Here is a 21,488-nt window from a genome sequence, read left to right on the forward strand (position 1 = left end):
ACCAATACCCCCCAACAAGGTGGCCGCACTACTTACCCCTCATCCTGGTTATTGGGCTGCGGGAGACGGGAATTGTGTGAGGTTAGAATTGATAGTTCCATCTCATTTCAAGCCTTACTTCACGGCTCGGTCTCCGTTGGGCCGCGGATGCGACAGGTTGCCATCTCTCCATTACAACAGGGGATTTGTAGGATCACTCTCTGGGGCGGGGATATACCGCCACCAAACAAGTTCTTAGTTAAAAGAAGGCAAGCTTCCGTCTGCTCCCCGGAGACCGAGACGTTCAGCTCGTTGCCCCTCGGCTTCAGAGCTTCTCCAGCTTCCTACTCATGAGAGGCCGGCAATGGTAGATGGGCACAGATCTGCCGCCAGGACCCCTGCTGGTGAACGGGTGGCCGCTTGTCTGCAGGAAGCAGACAGCACCATTCCCAGAGGGCGGGACCCCCGTGCCCAAGATTGGCGGGGTCTCAGTTCCAATAAGCCCGTGTGCAGAGGGCATGACTTGTGCTCCTGGAAGAAGCTCTTTAAGGGGATCTTTGACCCGCGACGGCAGCTTAAAGTGTAACCAGACACACCAATGCCGGCACTACCGGGTGTCCTCAGTGAGGGCAGATACACCCGATACGAGTCACGTTACAACAAGCTGACGGCGCTGCGTCTGCCAGCCATCTTCATCCTTATACAGGTAGCCACAGGGGCACCGGCTACCAGCTGAACCCCTTCCCGTCACACGTCTATAGCCGCCCACAGCATACGCTGTGTGTGGAGTAGGCTTAGGAGCCAAACCCACTCCAAGTATGGCAGGTATCGGCCGTCTGACATCCGCCAACAGCCACCAGTGCACACAGCTCTGATTGCAGCTGCTAACCCTGTCAGATGGCGGCTGTCCGTTCCGACAGCAGCATTTAAATGTCCTAATTGATTGGAATCTAAAGGTCCCGAACGCCCCGCTCAACCTCCTGCAGGAGAGCCCAAAGACCCCAATCTAGTGGTGGGCGGCACCCAGCAATCCCACCGCTATCCTGTGAACGGGGGATGGGCGTCAGAAGCAGCGAATTAATCGTCACTACGAATCATTACAAGAGATGGTCTTCTGGGAATAAGTAAGATGTCGTCAGCAGCGGAGTAGAAGGACCAGCGCACCAACAGGACCGTCCGTCTGCCGCGGGAGGTCCGAACGGCGGCGGGTGCAAACGCGAGTGACGAGAGAATCGCTAGGTCACAGGAATCAGTTTATTATAAAAGAGCGCAGAATCTGACAGTATATACACCATAGCAGCTGAAACCAGGTAACGGGGTACCCCAGCCAGATTGTGGGGGTTCAGCCCATCTACAGGATCGGTGAACACTGATAGACTGGTGGGGGTCCGACTGCTGGGACCCCATCGATCCCCTGAAGAAACGGGGTGGCGCTCACAAAGTAATGCCGAGCAGTCTGCTGGAGGAAGCCACGTTCCAGCACTCCGCCATCAAGACGCCAGCTTACTTCATCTGGGGGGCCTCAGGACCCCCATGCTCTTGCCTGGCCGCAGTCCCAGCAGGTATTCTACCACCGATTTATCAGTTTCCCCATATCCAGCAGATAACTAACGGGAATACCCCTAATGATATCAAGATAAATAAAATTCTTCATTTGATTAGAAATTACCACAATGACACTTATTGTAGAGTGTAAATAACGATTGGTGCAACCTCCACGGCCACACAAGTCACTGCGGACAGCTTCACCCCAGCGGGTCACAGGCTTGTGCGAGGCCGGCCTCATACAGAGTAAGGCTGCCAGTCTACGGGCGTTGTGGGAGCCTGACAAATGGGCTGACCGCAGAGAACCGCAGCATGCTGCCACTTGCTGGCCGTGAGCAGACAATCGCAATGATTCTCCGCTCGTGGACAGAGGGGGGGGGGGGGGTGCGCTTTCCAGAGCCACACTATGGGGAGCGCTCACTGTGTTCCCCGCGGCCGGATTATGGCCGCAGGGAACGCAATTCAAACCCGCCCGTGGACAGGCAGCCTAAAGGGGTCCTCTGGGAGCAGATAAAGAGGGGCTGCTTTAGAGGGAACGGCGCCACTCTTGACCATGGGCTGTGCCTGGTACTGCACCTCAGCTCCATTCATTTGACTAGTCATGAGCTGCAACAGCAGACATGGCCTCCAGACAAGAGTGGCGCTGTTTTTGGGGGAGGGAACAGGAAAACAACCGCACCATTTTCTCCAGTTCCTACAGAACCATTTAAAGGGGTTTTCCGACTTATTTGTTTTAGACAGTTTTGTTCCCCCATCCAAACAATATACCCGCCGTGGCGCCCGGGCACCGTTTCAGCACTCTGTCGCCACAGCATTTGACAGGGAAAGTCAGACAGCCAAAAAACCTGCTGCCGCCCCATAAACCTGCGACGTCCCTGTCCAGCCTCCTGCATCGGCCTCTTGGGTGAACAAGCCAACTGACCGCTGCAGTGCTGGTAAAAAGACCACCAAAGTGGTGGCGGGGCCACGCTGGGGGGGGGGGGGGGTGATATTTAGTTTTTAATGCCTATTTCGGCCGCTACTGCCACCAATGTTAGAGAAGTCAGAAAACCCCTTTAACTGAGCCGACCGCTGCGGGTGACCGACAATCATCGTCCGATCTTCTGTGGTTTTCAGCCTTCAGTTCAGCATCACACGTCGGGCGTTTCCACATACAGCGGCTTTGGGGCGTTGTCACATACAGCGGCTTTGGGGCGTTGTCACATACAGCGGCTTTGGGGCGTTGTCACATACAGCGGTTTTGGGGCGTTGTCACATACAGCGGTTTTGGGGCGTTGTCACATACAGCGGTTTTGGGGCGTTGTCACATACAGCGGTTTTGGGGCGTTGTCACATACAGCGGTTTTGGGGCGTTGTCACATACAGCGGTTTTGGGGCGTTGTCACATACAGCGGTTTTGGGGCGTTGTCACATACAGCGGTTTTGGGGCGTTGTCACATACAGCGGTTTTGGGGTGTTGTCACATACAGCGGTTTTGGGGCGTTGTCACATACAGCGGTTTTGGGGCGTTGTCACATACAGCGGTTTTGGGGCGTTTTCACATACAGCGGCTTTGGGGCGTTTTCACATACAGCGGCTTTGGGGAAAATATCATTGTAATTTTTGGTGCAGTTTCTCGAGTCGGCGCCCGAAGAGCGTCCAGCAGGAAGACGTCCTTCAGTTATACTTCCCCTTCCTTCGGAATCCGTTTTTCCCCAAGCGTGCTGTGAGAATCCACCCCAAGGGAGTTTTTTGGGACTTTACTACTGATGGTCCATTAATATCAGATGGCTGAGGGTCCGACTCCCGGCCCCCCGCTGCACATTGTATAGCAGATGTGGCCGGGCAGCTCAGCCCCATTCACTTGAGCTGCAGTACCAGACACAGCCATTAGAAAACGTATGGCGCTGTGCTTGGTAAACAACGGCCAAGGCCAAGGCACTTGCCCCCCCACTTAGCTGATAGGTAGGGCTGCAAGGAGTTTGACCCCAAAACGGTCCGATATTAATGGCCTATTCTAAGGACGGACCATCAGAAAACACTTCTACAACATTCAAGCACCAAGTAACACAATGCATCGTGGGCCGCCTGCAAATACCTCTGCTACATGTCTGCAGGTTACCTTTAGTGCTCACTCACAGTCCCTGAAATACGTTTGCCTCTAGCAAAGGCTGCAATATGCGGGCAGACCTGCGGAGCGTGACAGCCAATCAGGGGAGGGGTGGACCGGCCGTTATCGGGGGGCCCTTTACAATACTTTGAGAAGTCTTCGGCTTTGTGTAAGTTGTGTAATAATCCGCACCGCAGTCCTACAAGACGATGAACATCCAGGACAGGAAGCCCCTTCACGAGTCCAGCTGGGGGTCCCCTCACGTCAGCCACAGGCGGCCGCTCACACCAGACTCTTCACATCATCATCGTAGTCCTGGAAGAGGAAGAGCAGACATGGTCACCATCAACAGCGTATACCCCGGGACAAGATGTATACTGCGGGGAGGGACCCATACCCGTATACCCCGGGACAAGATATATACTGCGGGGAGGGACCCATACCCGTATACCCCGGGACAAGATATATACTGCGGGGAGGGACCCATACCCGTATACCCCGGGACAAGATATATACTGCGGGGAGGGACAAATACCCGTATACCCCGGGACAAGATATATACTGCGGGGAGGGACCCATACCCGTATACTGTAGGGAAGGCCCCATCCCCGTATACCCCGGTACAAGATATATACCGCAGGGAAGGCCCCATACCCGTATACCCCGGTACAAGATATAAACTGCGGGGAAGGCCCCATCACCGTATAACCCGGTACAAGATATATACTGCGGGGAAGGCCTCATCCCCGTATACCCCGATACAAGATATATGCTGCGGGGAAGGCCCTATCACCGTATACCCCGATACAAGATATATACTGCAGGGAGGGCCCCGTCACCGTATACCCCGGTACAAGATATATACCGCGGGGAAGGCCTCATCACCGTATTCCCCCGACAAAAGATATATACTGCGGGGAGGGACCCATACCCGTATACCCCGGGACAAGATATATACTGCGGGGATGGCCTCATCCCCGTATACCCCGACAAAAGATATATACTGCGGGGAAGGCCTCATCCCCGTATACCCCGACAAAAGATATATACTGCGGGGATGGCCTCATCCCCGTATACCCCGGTACAAGATATATACTGCGGGGAAGGCCTCATCCCCGTATACCCCGGTACAAGATATATACTGCGGGGAAGGCCTCATCCCCGTATACCCCGATACAAGATATATACTGCAGGGAGGGCCCCATCCCCGTATACCCCGATACAAGATATATACTGCAGGGAAGGCCCCATCCCCGTATACTGCAGGGAAGGCCCCATCCCCGTATACTGCAGGGAAGGCCCCATCCCCGTATACCCCGATACAAGATATATACTGCAGGGAAGGCCTCATCCCCGTATACCCCGATACAAGATATATACTGCAGGGAAGGCCCCATCCCCGTATACCCCGGTACAAGATATATACTGCGGGGAAGGCCTCATCCCCGTATCCCCAGATACAAGATATATACTGTAGGGAAGGCCCCATCACCGTATACCCCGGTACAAGATATATACTGCAGGGAGGGCCCCATCCCCGTATACTGCGGGGAAGGCCCCATCACCGTATACCCCGATACAAGATATATACCGCAGGGAAGGCCCCGTCACCGTATACCCCGGTACAAGATATATACTGCGGGGAAGGCCTCATCCCCGTATACCCCGATACAAGATATATACTGCGGGGAAGGCCCCATCACCGTATACCCCGATACAAGATATATACTGCGGGGAAGGCCCCATCACCGTATACCCCGATACAAGATATATACTGCAGGGAAGGCCCCATCACCGTATACCCCGGTACAAGATATATACTGCAGGGAGGGCCCCATCACCGTATACCCAGATACAAGATATATACTGCAGGGAAGGCCCCATCACCGTATACCCCGGTACAAGATATATACCGCAGGGAAGGCCCCGTCACCGTATACCCCGGTACAAGATATATACTGCGGGGAAGGCCTCATCCCCGTATACCCCAATACAAGATATATACTGCAGGGAAGGCCCCATCCCCGTATACCCCGGTACAAGATATATACCGCGGGGAAGGCCCCATCACCGTATACCCCGATACAAGATATATACCGCGGGGAAGGCCCCGTCACCGTATACCCCGGTACAAGATATATACTGCGGGGAAGGCCTCATCCCCGTATACCCCAATACAAGATATATACTGCAGGGAAGGCCCCATCCCCGTATACCCCGGTACAAGATATATACTGCGGGGAAGGCCCCATCACCGTATACCCCGATACAAGATATATACTGCAGGGAAGGCCCCGTCACCGTATACCCCGGTACAAGATATATACTGCAGGGAGGGCCCCATCACCGTATACCCAGATACAAGATATATACTGCAGGGAAGGCCCCATCACCGTATACCCCGGTACAAGATATATACTGCAGGGAAGGCCCCATCACCGTATACCCCGATACAAGATATATACCGCAGGGAAGGCCCCGTCACCGTATACCCCGGTACAAGATATATACTGCGGGGAAGGCCCCGTCACCGTATACCCCGGTACAAGATATATACTGCGGGGAAGGCCTCATCCCCGTATACCCCAATACAAGATATATACTGCAGGGAAGGCCCCATTCCCGTATACCCCGGTACAAGATATATACTGCGGGGAAGGCCCCATCACCGTATACCCCGATACAAGATATATACTGCAGGGAAGGCCCCGTCACCGTATACCCCGATACAAGATATATACTGCAGGGAAGGCCCCATCACCGTATACCCCGGTACAAGATATATACCGCGGGGAAGGCCCCATCACCGTATACCCCGATACAAGATATATACCGCAGGGAAGGCCCCATCACCGTATACCCCGATACAAGATATATACCGCAGGGAAGGCCCCATCCCCGTATACCCCAGTACAAGATATATACCGCAGGGAAGGCCCCATCCCCGTATACCCCGGTACAAGATATATACCGCAGGGAAGGCCCCATCCTCGTAAACCCCGATACAAGATATATACCGCAGGGAAGGCCCCATCCCCGTATACCCCGATACAAGATATATACCGCAGGGAAGGCCCCATCCCCGTATACCCCAATACAAGATATATACCGCGGGGAAGGCCCCATCACCGTATACCCCGGGACAAGATATATACCGCAGGGAAGGCCCCATCCCCGTATACCCCGATACAAGATATATACCGCAGGGAAGGCCCCATCACCGTATACCCCGATACAAGATATATACCGCGGGGAAGGCCCCATCACCGTATACCCCGGTACAAGATATATACCGCAGGGAAGGCCCCATCCCCGTATACCCCGAAACAAGATATATACTGCAGGGAAGGCCCCATCCCCGTATACCCCGATACAGGATATATACCGCAGGGAAGGCCCCATCCCCGTATACCCCGATACAAGATATATACTGCAGGGAAGGCCCCATCCCCGTATACCCCAGTACAAGATATATACCGCAGGGAAGGCCCCATCCCCGTATACCCCGATACAAGATATATACCGCAGGGAGGGCCCCATCACCGTATACCCTGATACAAGATATATACCGCAGGGAAGGCCCCATCACCGTATACCCCGGTACAAGATATATGCTGCGGGGAAGGCCCCATCACCGTATACCCCGATACAAGATATATACCGCAGGGAAGGCCCCGTCACCGTATACCCCGATACAAGATATATACCGCAGGGAAGGCCCCATCACCGTATACCCTGGTACAAGATATATACTGCGGGGAAGGCCTCATCCCCGTATACCCCGATACAAGATATATACCGCAGGGAAGGCCCCATCCCCGTATACCCCGGTACAAGATATATACCGCAGGGAAGGCCCCATCCCCGTATACCCCGGTACAAGATATATACCGCAGGGAAGGCCCCATCACCGTATACCCCGATACAAGATATATACTGCAGGGAAGGCCCCGTCACCGTATACCCTGCTAGCATGCAGCAAGTCCAATAACAGCGGAGGATTGTGCCGCTCCGCCCAGGGGGCTGCAGCCCATGGACAGACCTAGGGCTTCACCGCGTGCATCTAGTAGTCTGCAGTCCGCATCACTGCACAAGTAGGGGAGCGACGCCTCTTGGGGGTGCTAGTTGTCATTGAAGAGACCAGAGGGGTATATTGAGACTTACTCTTCAGGCAATGCTCCAAGGGAAATACATGTAAATAAGCTGATGCCGGCCAAACCAGAGACTTCTCCAAAAGGTAGAGCAACTCCTTCGTACCCTACAGAAGTCTTCCTGCGGCTCTCGGAGGGCAGCATAACACGGCCACATGGCTGCTGTCTGTATACCTGCAGTAGTTTGGGAAAAGCCTGCAGCCATAGAGAGCTGGTCCTTCATATTCATGAGCCCTGCCAGCTCCGCCCAACCACAGGGCTGGCCACACCCACTCCCATGTGTAGTAATGAGGAGACAGCTGTCAATCAGTGGCTGGAGAGCGGGACGGGCATTGCTGGTCCTACGGGTGGGTGGAGACAACCATAGCTCATGTATATTGTATTTTATTGCTACTACTAATAAAATGGAAGTTTCTCCCAAACGACTTGAGGTATACAGACAGCAGACATACCCCTGAAGTCAGCGTGCCTGTCAACATGATGGGGACAGATTCCTTTTCACTCCTTAAAGACATGGCCTATATTGGGTTTAAAGACGTGACTAAAAGAGAGGAAAGTGTGCAAAAGAGAGATTTTTACGACTATTCCTTTTTTAAGATTTTTATTTTCTATGTCTCTATACAGGACTTGAACCTGCGAATGTAGGATCTCTATGATAATACATGGCAGTACGCTGGTACTGCAATGCATTATTGTTATTACTTGCTATGCTTAGCAAACCATTGGCTGCCCTGTGATGACATCGCGTCACGCTCCCTCTGTGAACCCTTTACATGCCACGATAAACCTTGTTTCCAGCATACAAGGGTTTCACAGCGGGGATCCTGGCATATAAGGGTTTCACAGCGGGGATCCTGGCATATAAGGGTTTCACAGCGGGGATCCTGGCATATAAGGGTTTCACAGCGGGGATCCTGGCATATAAGGGTTTCACAGCGGGGATCCTGGCATATAAGGGTTTCACAGCGGGGATCCTGGCATATAAGGGTTTCACAGCGGGGATCCTGGCATATAAGGGTTTCACAGCGGGGATCCTGGCATATAAGGGTTTCACAGCGGGGATCCTGGCATATAAGGGTTTCACAGCGGGGATCCTGGCATATAAGGGTTTCACAGCGGGGATCCTGGCATATAAGGGTTTCACAGCGGGGATCCTGGCATATAAGGGTTTCACAGCGGGGATCCTGGCATATAAGGGTTTCACAGCGGGGATCCTGGCATATAAGGGTTTCACAGCGGGGATCCTGGCATATAAGGGTTTCACAGCGGGGATCCTGGCATATAAGGGTTTCACAGCGGGGATCCTGGCATATAAGGGTTTCACAGCGGGGATCCTGGCATTTAAGGGTTTCACAGCGGGGATCCTGGCATATAAGGGTTTCACAGCGGGGATCCTGGCATATAAGGGTTTCACAGCGGGGATCCTGGCATATAAGGGTTTCACAGCGGGGATCCTGGCATATAAGGGTTTCACAGCGGGGATCCTGGCATATAAGGGTTTCACAGCGGGGATCCTGGCATATAAGGGTTTCACAGCGGGGATCCTGGCATATAAGGGTTTCACAGCGGGGATCCTGGCATATAAGGGTTTCACAGCGGGGATCCTGGCATATAAGGGTTTCACAGCGGGGATCCTGGCATTTAAGGGTTTCACAGCGGGGATCGGTTGCAGCGGAAGGCCAGCTGCCAGTTACAACTATTAGCACAATTCTTGGTAAGTAACATAGTATACCAGAAAGCTGCGCACCTCTTCATTGTACAGTTATATAACGCCCCTTTAATTATGGCCCTTCTGGACTTCATTACCCAAAACGTGTCACAAAGTAAAGGAACTTACATCCGCACAGCGCAGGCAGAGCCGCATCAGACAGCCGGGGGGCTTCTCTGTGGATGAAGTACGATGAAGCGGAGTCGTCACGTTTTCATCATACACACAACTAGGAAGAAGCAAACGAACCGTTATTTACACGGCATTAACCCCCCAGCGGCGCAGGACGAGGACTTCAAAATAAAATTATTCCGTTCGTCCACAATGGTAAACGTGGGAAGACTGGATTTACAGCCGTCACCTTTCAGTCAGTGTGTGCAGAGAGGGACCAGGGACCGCAGAAGACTGGGACTCTCCAGCCCTGCCCCAACAGAGGGGGGACACCGCCAGCCCTGCCTCAGCAGAGGGGGGACATCGCCAGCCCTGCCTCAGCAGAGGGGGGACATCGCCAGCCCTGCCCCAGCAGAGGGGGGACCAGGGACTGAAGAGAAGACTGGGACTCTCCTACAGTTCGCTGTGCCCCAACAGAGGGGGGACATCGCCAGCCCTGCCCCTCAGCAGAGGGGGGACATCGCCAGCCCTGCCCCTCAGCAGAGGGGGGACATCGCCAGCCCTGCCCCCCAACAGAGGGGGGACATCGCCAGCCCTGCCCCCCAACAGAGGGGGGACATCGCCAGCCCTGCCCCCCAACAGAGGGGGGACATCGCCAGCCCTGCCCCCCAACAGAGGGGGGACATCGCCAGCCCTGCCCCCCAACAGAGGGGGGACATCGCCAGCCCTGCCCCCCAACAGAGGGGGGACATCGCCAGCCCTGCCCCCCAACAGAGGGGGGACATCGCCAGCCCTGCCCCCCAACAGAGGGGGGACATCGCCAGCCCTGCCCCCCAACAGAGGGGGGACATCGCCAGCCCTGCCCCTCAACAGAGGGGGGACATCGCCAGCCCTGCCCCTCAGCAGAGGGGGGACATCGCCAGCCCTGCCCCTCAGCAGAGGGGGGACATCGCCAGCCCTGCCCCTCAGCAGAGGGGGGACATCGCCAGCCCTGCCCCAACAGAGGGGGGACATCGCCAGCCCTGCCCCAACAGAGGGGGGACATCGCCAGCCCTGCCCCAACAGAGGGGGGACATCGCCAGCCCTGCCCCAACAGAGGGGGGACATCGCCAGCCCTGCCCCAACAGAGGGGGGACATCGCCAGCCCTGCCCCAACAGAGGGGGGACATCGCCAGCCCTGCCCCAACAGAGGGGGGACATCGCCAGCCCTGCCCCTCAGCAGAGAAAATATTTGCTCTCAGATCGTCACATATGGTGAACCTAATTTTTTCCCCACCGCCGCAGCATAAATAAATATGTATTCAAGATATTATATGGGCCCGAAATTGATTTCTATAAACTAGACCTCGTCCTGCAAAACACGAGACGTCACACAGCGACCCGACGGAAAATAAAGTTATAGTTCCTTGAACACAAAAAGGAGAAACAATTTACTGGATCTGCCACTAAGCAGAGAGCGCTGATCCCGCGGCACCAGCCCTGCCCGCCCAGGACGTCACCGCGTGCCCTGCAACGTGAAGGGGTTAAATGGCATTTTAGGTGTCTGGGTTACTACTAGCAGATTTATGTTGCTCATATGGAGGGTAATGGTGTATATAATACGGAGAGACCAGCAACATTACATTGGTGAGGGTCCGATTCCCAGCACCCCAATCAGCTTGTTGAAGGCTCCACAACGCCGCGTCCAGGTTATCGTCTACAGCGGGAAGGTCTCTGAGCACATTATTAACCAGCATGGACGCGAGAACTTGGATGAGAATGGAGGAATTAACCAGAGCCAGCATGGGTTTGTAACAAACAAGTCAGGCCAGACTAATCTAATCTCCTCCTATGACAGAATCACCGACTGGGCTGATCAGGGAAATGCGGTGGATATAGTTTATCCTGACCTCAGTAAAGCATTGGACAAAGTATCTCATACCATACTTATTGGAAAAATGACCAAATCTGGGATTGACAAGGCAACTGTTAGGTGGATTCACAACTGGCTGAGTGATCGTACTCAAAGAGTGGTCATAAATGGCTGCACATCCCAGTGGGAGAATGTATCAAGTGGGGACCACAAGGCTCTGTCCTAGGCACAGTGTTGGTCAACATTGTTATACATGATCTGGAGGAGGGAATTGTGGGAAACTGATCAAATGTGCTGATGACACAAAGCTGGGAGGGATAGCTAACACTAGGGGAGAGAGAGGATTCAGAAAGATCTAGAAGAGCTTGTACAGTGGGCGGCGACTAACAGAATGGTATTTACCAATGAGAAATGCAAAGTCCTACATCTGGGCAAGAAAAATGAAGAAAGCAGAAGAAAGCACATACAGAATGGGAGGAATTGGGCTCAGCAGCAGCACATGTGAGAAAGGCTTGGGTATACTAATAGATCATAGACTGAACATGAGTCAACAATGTGATGCAGCAGCCAAAAAGGCAAACACAATTCTGGGATGTATTAAGAGAAGCATAGAGTCTAGATCACGTGAGGTCATTATCCCCCTCTACTCCTCCTTAGTCAGACCTCATCTGGAATACTGGGTCCAGTTCTGAGCACCCCACTTTATAACAGACATAGACAAACTGGAGCAAGTTCAGAGAAGAGTTACCAAGATGGTGAGCGGTCTGCAAATCATGTCCTATGAGGAACGGTTAAAGGATCTGGGAATGTTTAGCAGAAGAGAAGGCTGAGAGGAGACAGATGAGAATAGGGCTGATCCCTCTACACTGTGACCGCCCTTCAGATATTTGTAGATGGCTATTAAAGGGGTTGTCTCGCGGCAGCAAGTGGGTCTATACACTTCTGTATGGCCATATTAATGCACTTTGTAATGTACATTGTGCATTAAATATGAGCCATACAGAAGTTATTCACTTACCTTCCCTGCGCTAGCGTCCCCGTCTCCATGGCTCCGTCTAATCGCCCGATTAGACGCGCTTGCGCAGAAGGGTCTTCTGCCTTCGGGTCTGTCCGGCAGCAGCGACTTTCTGGCTCCGCCCCCTTCTACGCATCATCGCGTAGCTCCGCCCCATCACGTGTGCAGATTCCAGCCTCCTGATTGGCTGGAATCGGCACACGTGACAGGGGCGGAGCTACACGATGATGCGTAGAAGGGGGCGGAGCCAGTACGCCGCTCGTGCCAGACCGAGCCGAAGGCAGAAGACGCTTCTGCGCAAGCGCGTCTAATTGGGCGATTAGACTGAGCCATGGAGACGGGGACGCTAGCGCAGGGAAGGTAAGTGAATAACTTCTGTATGGCTCATATTTAATGCACAATGTACATTACAAAGTGCATTAATATGGCCATACAGAAGTGTATAGACCCACTTGCTGCCGCGGGACAACCCCTTTAATAGCCATCTACAAATATCTGAAGGGCGGTCACAGTGCAGAGGGATCAGCCCTATTCTCATCTGTACAAGGAAAGACCAGAAGAAATGGGATGAAACTGAAAGGGAGGAGACACAGATTAGATATTAGACAGTGAGGGGATCAATGAGTGGAACAGGTTGTCACGGGACGTGGGGAGCTCTCCTTCAATGGAAGTGTTCAGAGGCCGGACAGACATCTGTCTGGGATGATTAAGGCCTCATGTCCACGGCTAAAATAAGATTTAAAATCCGCGCCCCATAGGGATGCATTGGACACCCGCAGGTAGTTAAATACCTGCGGCTGTCACTTTCCCTTCAGGCGCGGAGTGCGTGTTAGGGAAAACACCCGTGACATGCTCCATTTTAGTGCGGTTCTCCCGTGGGGATGGCTCCCGCAGGCTTCTATTGAAGCCTATGGAAGCTGTCCGGACCCGCGGAACACCCGTACCTGAATTTCTGCTCTCTGGCGCAGTAGCGCAGGAGAGCAGGGAGTTCAAAAAAAAATGCAGTGCCCGGCGCATGCGCGTGGCACGCTGCCGGTATGCCGAGCACATCCGCCGGGCAGAAGAAAGAAGATCCGGCCGCGACGGAGGGAAGATCCGCAGCGTCCGGACAGGTGAGTTTAATCTTATTTTCAGCCTCATGTCCCCGGGAAAGGAGGGACCCGTTGCAGGATTCTGCATGGAGAATTCGCGGCGGGCCTGATTTTCCCCGTGGACATGAGGCCTTAGTGAATCCTGCGCTGAGCGGGGGGGGGGGGGGGGGGGGGGGGGGGGGGGGGGGGGAGGGTCGGACCCGATGACCCTGGAGGACCCAATGACCCTGGAGGTCCCTTCCAACTCTACCATTCTAAGAAAAGAGGAGCTCGGTCCCTTCCCCCACCATAGTCACCACTGATATCTCTGAGACTTTCCTCAGGTCATCAATAGTTCACAGCAGGAATCTGACGGGATCCACCCCGATCTGCTGATCCTCAGGCCCACCTTGCTGGGAGCAGATATCACACTGCAGCGGCCTGCACTGCTATCGCATTGAATGTAATGAAAGCTGTGCCTGCAGTACAGACCGCATTCTCTGCACCGGTAGCGGGCCCAGTGATCACAGCGATCACAAGCAGCAGACCCGGACCAATCAACCAATAGTAAGGTCAGAATACGGGCCGCACTCACTCTTGGGACTCCTCAATAGGAGACTTCTTCAGTCTCTGGCTCCGGATCCGGTCCCTCTTGATCGCCTTCTTCATCCTCACCAGCAGTATTATGGAGACCAAAGCGGAGGGGATGAACACCAGAGACGACAGCAGAATGGCCGTGTTGAACCTAAAGGAGAGACCTAAAGAGAAGAGTTGATGTGAGATTATCCCCCAACTATCACGAAGATGGAACAGCAGCTACAATATATCCCAAGGGTGGATTCAACTGGAGACTTGTCCTCTGGGTCATCAGTGGCTGAAGGACCCCCATCCATCAGCCGATCGTCAGGCCTGCAGTCATCAGTGGGAGCACCGGCGTCATGGGGGGCCGCGCTTCTTACACTTCCTGCTCTTCTTTATGGTCAGGACGTCCGCTCAGCACCACAAGAGAAGCAGAAGTGCAGCAGCAGAGCGGCGCTCCCATACATATCAATGGGATTGAAGCCAGTGCCCCCACTTCCTGCCCAACCACAGATGGCGACATGGATGAGTGGCAGCATGCCCAAAGAGTAGCTGATGGATGGGGGTCCTGAACGTGGACCCCCACTGACCAATCCTGAGGATAAGTTAACCATGCTTTGGTGTCCCAAAACCCCTTTCAACAACATCCGTGGAGCTGCTGAAACAAAAACAGACATCCCATTAAAATGTGAGAGGCGCAGGGTCCCAGGGGTGGGACATGCATCCATCTTCACAGCGGCAGAAGATGGCCGTTACTTACTGACTGGGGAGGGCATATAGATGCATCCTCCTCTCACCATGCAGGTAGCTGACCACCAAATGGAGGAGCCAATAACACCTGTGAGGGACACCGATGAGACGGCCGCTCACACTGCCTCCGGATAATGAGGGGGGTGGATGCTTGGTGTACACTCCCACACATAGTGGATACAGGGTGCCAGGCCATTCTGATATATGTAGTTCACCATGCAGGCCAGCAGCCTATTAATGATGCCACCCTGGGCTCCCCCTGGAGTCCTAATGCCACACTGCATGTGAATGATAGATAATAAATGCAAGGCATTGGTTGGATGTTGGCCAGGATACATGAGCCCACTAACCACTTCACGGTTCCCTGCGTTGTAGCGGGTCCCTACACTAATATAAAGGCATCACAGAAGGGGAAATCAAGCATGGTGAACTACATGTATCAGAATGGCCTGGCACCCTGTATCCACTATGTGTGGGAGTGTACACCAAGCAGCCACCCCCCTCATTATCCGGAGGCAGTGTGAGCGGCCGTCTCATCGGTGTCCCTCACAGGTGTTATTGGCTCCTCCGTTTGGTGGTCAGCTACCTGCATGGTGAGAGGAGGATGCATCTATATGCCCTCCCCAGTCAGTAAGTAATGGCCGTTTTCTGTGATTGGTTTTAATTCTTGTTTCCCCTTCTGTGATGCATCTTCACAGTGGGGGTCGTCCGCCGAGCGGAGGCTGTGCAGTGGCCAGGATTATGGAGAGGGCCGATCCGGCCCCCATTCACTTGTACAGGGACTGCGGAAACAGCGTAGCGCCAAAAGTACTGCAAACCATTTTCTGAGTCCACTACATGGTGAGGACCCAGGGGTCGGGGGGTCCTGCCCAGCCCGCGGCGGCACGGCGCTCTTACTCTCTCTGGTCACGATGAGCTTCATCTGCGGCACGTTTCCGTGGACATCCGGCGGATTCCTAACCAGACAAGTAAAGGTGCCGTTATCCGTGAGCTTCAGGTCCGCCAACCGTATGGAAGCGTCTCCACGGGCGATGTTCCCTTCCCAGGCTATACGATCCTTGAAGGGTCCTTCTAACGTCGGGTACGACTTCAACTGGTAGTGCAGGATCTAGGAGAGAAGGACACCGTATAAGAAGTGGGGGCGTTCTGTCCGAACTACTACCACCCCCATCTACTAAAGCACTACTACCCATGCACAAGGACAGAGGCGGCGCTGCGGGCGTTCGGTCAGTACTACTACCCCCATCATGTAAAAGGACAGAGGCGGCGCTGCGGGCGTTCGGTCAGTACTACTACCCCCATCATGTAAAAGGACAGAGGCGGCGCTGCGGGCCTTCTGTCCAAACTACTACCACCCCCATCTACTAAAGCACTACTACCCATGCACAAGGACAGAGGCGGCGCTGCGGGCATTCGGTCAGTACTACTACCCCCATCATGTAAAAGGACAGAGGCGGCGCTGCGGGCATTCTCCGTCTGTACTACTACCCCCATCATGTACAAGGACAGAGGCGGCGCTGCGGGCATTCTCCGTCTGTACTACTACCCCCACCATGGACAAGGACAGAGGCGGCGCTGCGGGCATTCTCCGTCTGTACTACTACCCCCACCATGGACAAGGACAGAGGCGGCGCTGCGGGCATTCGGTCAGTACTACTACCCCCATCATGTAAAAGGACAGAGGCGGCGCTGCGGGCATTCTCCGTCTGTACTACTACCCCCACCATGGACAAGGACACAGGCGGCACTGCGGGCGTTCTCCGTCTGTACTACTACCCCCATCATGTACAAGGACAGAGGCGGCGCTGCGGGCGTTCTCCGTCTGTACTACTACCCTGGTCTATGAGGCCGCCAAGGAGGCCGGAACAACCTCCGTCCCGCTCCACCTCCATTCGCTGAGCAATGATCCTCCTGTGTAAAAGCAGCGGTACAATCATGGTTGGGACAACTGTTTGCTCCCGACAATCATCCCGCTTAGTAGGGCCATGAGTTTAAAACTTGGGAACATCCCTTTAACTACACAAAAGACCAAATGCACTTAAAGGGATCCCCTGCAGTCGTCAGGGAAGGCTGGGAGTGGCAGATCTGCTACAACTGGAGATTCCCAGATCCGAGACGCCCTAAACTACAAGGAATGTAGTAAGATGGAGGGAAGATGCCGATCTGAGGAAACGTCCCGCATCTTGTGTAATCTGCAAACCACAAGAGCCAACGAGGGACGTAAAGCCACAAGGCAGCCGGTGAGCGCTCTACCAGAGAAGAGACAGCAGCCAACGAGGGACGTAAAGCCACAAGGCAGCCGGTGAGCGCTCCACTAGAGAAGAGACAGCAGCCAGTGAGAGACGTAAAGCCACAAGGCAGCCGGTGAGCGCTCTACTAGAGAAGAGACAGCAGCCAGTGAGAGACGTAAAGCCACAAGGCAGCCGGTGAGCGCTCTACTAGAGAAGAGACAGCAGCCAACGAGGGACGTAAAGCCACAAGGCAGCCGGTGAGCGCTCCACTAGAGAAGAGACAGCAGCCAGTGAGAGACGTAAAGCCACAAGGCAGCCGGTGAGCGCTCTACTAGAGAAGAGACAGCAGCCAATGAGGACGTAAAGCCACAAGGCAGCCGGTGAGCGCTCTACAAGAGAAGAGACAGCAGCCAGTGAGAGACGTAAAGCCACAAGGCAGCCGGTGAGCGCTTTACTAGAGAAGAGACAGCAGCCAACGAGGGACGTAAAGCCACAAGGCAGCCGGTGAGCGCTCTACTAGAGAAGAGACAGCAGCCAACGAGGGACGTAAAGCCACAAGGCAGCCGGTGAGCGCTCTACTAGAGAAGAGACAGCAGCCAACGAGGGACGTAAAGCCACAAGGCAGCCGGTGAGCGCTCTACTAGAGAAGAGACAGCAGCCAACGAGGGACGTAAAGCCACAAGGCAGCCGGTGAGCGCTCTACTAGAGAAGAGACAGCAGCCAACGAGGGACGTAAAGCCACAAGGCAGCCGGTGAGCGCTCCACTAGAGAAGAGACAACAGCCAACGAGGGACGTAAAGCCACAAGGCAGCCGGTGAGCGCTCTACTAGAGAAGAGACAGCAGCCAACGAGGGACGTAAAGCCACAAGGCAGTCGGTGAGCGCTCTACCAGAGAAGAGACAGCAGCCAACGAGGAACGTAAAGCCACAAGGCAGCCGGTGAGCGCTCTACCAGAGAAGAGACAGCAGCCAACGAGAGACGTAAAGCCACAAGGCAGCCGGTGAGCGCTCTACTAGAGAAGAGACAGCAGCCAACGAGGGACGTAAAGCCACAAGGCAGCCGGTGAGCGCTCTACTAGAGAAGAGACAGCAGCCAACGAGGGACGTAAAGCCACAAGGCAGCCGGTGAGAGCTCTACTAGAGAAGAGACAGCAGCCAACGAGGGACGTAAAGCCACAAGGCAGCCGGTGAGCGCTCCACTAGAGAAGAGACAGCAGCCAACGAGGGACGTAAAGCCACAAGGCAGCCGGTGAGCGCTCCACTAGAGAAGAGACAGCAGCCAACGAGGGACGTAAAGCCACAAGGCAGTCGGTGAGCGCTCTACCAGAGAAGAGACAGCAACCAACGAGGGACGTAAAGCCACAAGGCAGCCGGTGAGCGCTCTACCAGAGAAGAGACAGCAGCCAACGAGAGACGTAAAGCCACAAGGCAGCCGGTGAGCGCTCTACTAGAGAAGAGACAGCAGCCAACGAGGGACGTAAAGCCACAAGGCAGCCGGTGAGCGCTCTACTAGAGAAGAGACAGCAGCCAACGAGGGACGTAAAGCCACAAGGCAGCCGGTGAGCGCTCCACTAGAGAAGAGACAAGAACTCCATTAGAGCATATGTGAATGCGGCCATGGGAGGAGTGCGCTGGAGAGTTCACCTCCATCATCAGATTGCGGCACGGTTGTGTAGTCGCACACGTCTCGGCTGACCGATCGCTGCCGCTGTCCCCCATACGCCGTTTACCATCAGGGCAGCAGCGCCATCCGCTATATCTGCATTCATCAGGGAGGCGGCGGGCGTACGATGTGTGATGACATCACAGAAGGGGGCGGTGCTCGTCACCGTCCACAGCTGATCAGTGGGGTCCTGCCAATCCACCTCAATCAATGTTTAGGCCCCAGACCGCCCCTTTAACCCCTTAAGGACAATGGAACTATTTAATGTACCTTATAATGAACTGAAAACTTTTACAACCTTTAGGTGGAGTGACAGATGAATCCCGTTCCGCCATCTTTCGGTGCGTCTTGTTTCTGCACAAACTGCAACACAAAGCAGATGCAACGGTTCCTCCGGGGGCCGGTGCGATCACCGCCATACCGAACCCGTATCGGGGGGGGGCGGTGCGATTACCGCCATACCGAACCCGTATTGGGGGGGGCGGTCCGATTACCGCCATACCGAACCTGTATTGGGGGGGGCGGTGCGATCACCGCCATACCGAACCCGTATTGGGGGGGCGGTGCGATTACCGCCATACCGAACCCGTATTGGGGGGGCGGTGCGATCACCGCCATACCGAACCCGTATTGGGGGGGCGGTGCGATCACCGCCATACCGAACCCGTATTGGGGGGGGCGGTGCGATTACCGCCATACCGAACCCGTATTGGGGGGGGGGCGGTGCGATCACCGCCATACCGAACCCGTATTGGGGGGGCGGTGCGATCACCGCCATACCGAACCCGTATTGGGGGGGCGGTGCGATCACCGCCATACCGAACCCGTATTGGGGGGGCGGTGCGATTACCGCCATACCGAACCCGTATTGGGGGGGGGCGGTCCGATCACCGCCATACCGAACCCTTTTCGGGGGGGGGGGGGGGGGGGGCGGTGCGATTACCGCCATACCGAACCCGTATTGGGGGGGGGGCGGTGCGATTACCGCCATACCGAACCCGTATCGGGGGGGGGGGGGGGGCGGTGCGATTACCGCCATACCGAACCCGTATTGGGGGGGGGGGCGGTGCGATTACCGCCATACCGAACCCGTATCGGGGGGGGGCGGTCCGATTACCGCCATACCGAACCCGTATTGGGGGGGGGGGGGGGCGGTGCGATTACCGCCATACCGAACCCGTATCGGGGGTTTTTGCTGCACTTCTATTTATTTTCAAAGATATTGAATTTTACTTCTTTTCTGCCGCCATCACGGTTTATTTCCCCGTCTACACAGTAGTGCGAGGGCTCGGTTTTGCGCGACGTCCTGTACTTTCTGTGCGGACCATTCCGGAATATATACAATTTTTTGATCACTTTTTATGGCCTTTTTTCTTGGAGACGGGGTGACAAAAAAAGCGCTTGTCTTATTTTTCTCTGACGGCGTTCACCGTGCGGGGTACATAATGCGTTACTTTTATAGATGCGACTTTTACGGACGCGGCGACACCAAATACGTATTTCTGGTTTATTATTTAGATTCTATTATGGCAAACGGTTTTCTTTTATTACCTGTTATTTTTTGTAATAATTAGTAAAAGTTTTACTTTTTTTTTTAGCCCCCTGGGGGACCACAACTTGTGATGAGCGCTCCTGCAGTATGATGCATGGCTATAGCATTCCATCATGCTGCAATCTGACGGGTAGTCTATCAGGCCGTCCCCACGGGCATGACTTGATAGGCATTCTGCTATGACACCCCTGACCTTTCAGAAGGCCCCCGGCTGCCATGACACTCACACGGCTGCCTGCGATCTCATGCAGGGGGGCCATACGGAGCCCCACAACATCGGCCAGGGGTTTAAATGCTGCAGTCAGAATTGACAGCGGCAATTAAAAAGTCAACAGCTCAGAAGAGCAGCGCGGCTTATCGGAGCTATTGCTCGCAGGTGTCACCTGTAATAAACAGCTGACACCCGCGCTGTATGAAGAGTCGTCGCCCCGCGATCTCCCTTCATGCATACCCCGTCGCTGCAGGACGTAACTGTACACCCTATAGCGGGAAGGGGTGAAGGGCGTCCTCACGTACCGGTAATGTGCCGGCCGACCAAGAATCCGCGGAGCACTTTGACATACAGCTTAGAACAATACGAGGCTCCGCGGCTCAGCGCACTGACAAACTGTGCGAACACACCCAACTAATTACCGCCATGAACTCCATCGGAATGATAATTACTTCGTGAACAATCAGCAATAAATGAGTAAAACATCAGCGTTAAACACAACTGTCCGTCCGAGTGTAAAGCGCAACAATGGGGCGGCGGCCCGTGCAAAGCGCAGCGACGGGGCGGCGGCCCGGGCAAAGCGCAGCGACGGGGCGGCGGCCCGGGCAAAGCGCAGCGACGGGGCGGCGGCCCGGGCAAAGCGCAGCGACGGGGCGGCGGCCCGGGCAAAGCGCAGCGACGGCGCGGCGGCCCGTCCAAAGCGCAGCGACGGGGCGGCGGCCCGTCCAAAGCGCAGCGACGGGGCGGCGGCCCGTCCAAAGCGCAGCGACGGGGCGGCGGCCCGTCCAAAGCGCAGCGACGGGGCGGCGGCCCGTCCAAAGCGCAGCGACGGGGCGGCGGCCCGTCCAAAGCGCAGCGACGGGGCGGCGGCCCGTCCAAAGCGCAGCGACGGGGCGGCGGCCCGTCCAAAGCGCAGCGACGGGGCGGCGGCCCGTCCAAAGCGCAGCGACGGGGCGGCGGCCCGTCCAAAGCGCAGCGACGGG

General features: G+C 55.1%; 1 protein-coding gene across 1 annotated transcript in view; it reads right to left on the reverse strand.

The window, feature by feature from the left end:
- Positions 1–1,215: 1,215 nt before the first annotated feature.
- The window catches only part of MPZL3 (myelin protein zero like 3), a 31,373-nt gene continuing 11,100 nt past the window's right edge, over positions 1,216–21,488 (reverse strand). Inside the window, exons 3-6 of the mRNA XM_066606032.1 lie at positions 15,747–15,957; positions 14,116–14,278; positions 9,602–9,701; positions 1,216–3,928 (exon numbers count right to left, since the gene is read on the reverse strand). Of these exons, the coding sequence (XP_066462129.1) occupies positions 3,896–3,928; positions 9,602–9,701; positions 14,116–14,278; positions 15,747–15,957 (507 nt within the window). The 3' untranslated portion in view covers positions 1,216–3,895. The remainder of the gene's footprint in view (positions 3,929–9,601; positions 9,702–14,115; positions 14,279–15,746; positions 15,958–21,488) is intronic.

Source organism: Eleutherodactylus coqui, chromosome 6 (genome assembly GCF_035609145.1).
Source record: "Eleutherodactylus coqui strain aEleCoq1 chromosome 6, aEleCoq1.hap1, whole genome shotgun sequence".
In the NCBI taxonomy this organism is placed as follows: domain Eukaryota; kingdom Metazoa; phylum Chordata; class Amphibia; order Anura; family Eleutherodactylidae; genus Eleutherodactylus; species Eleutherodactylus coqui.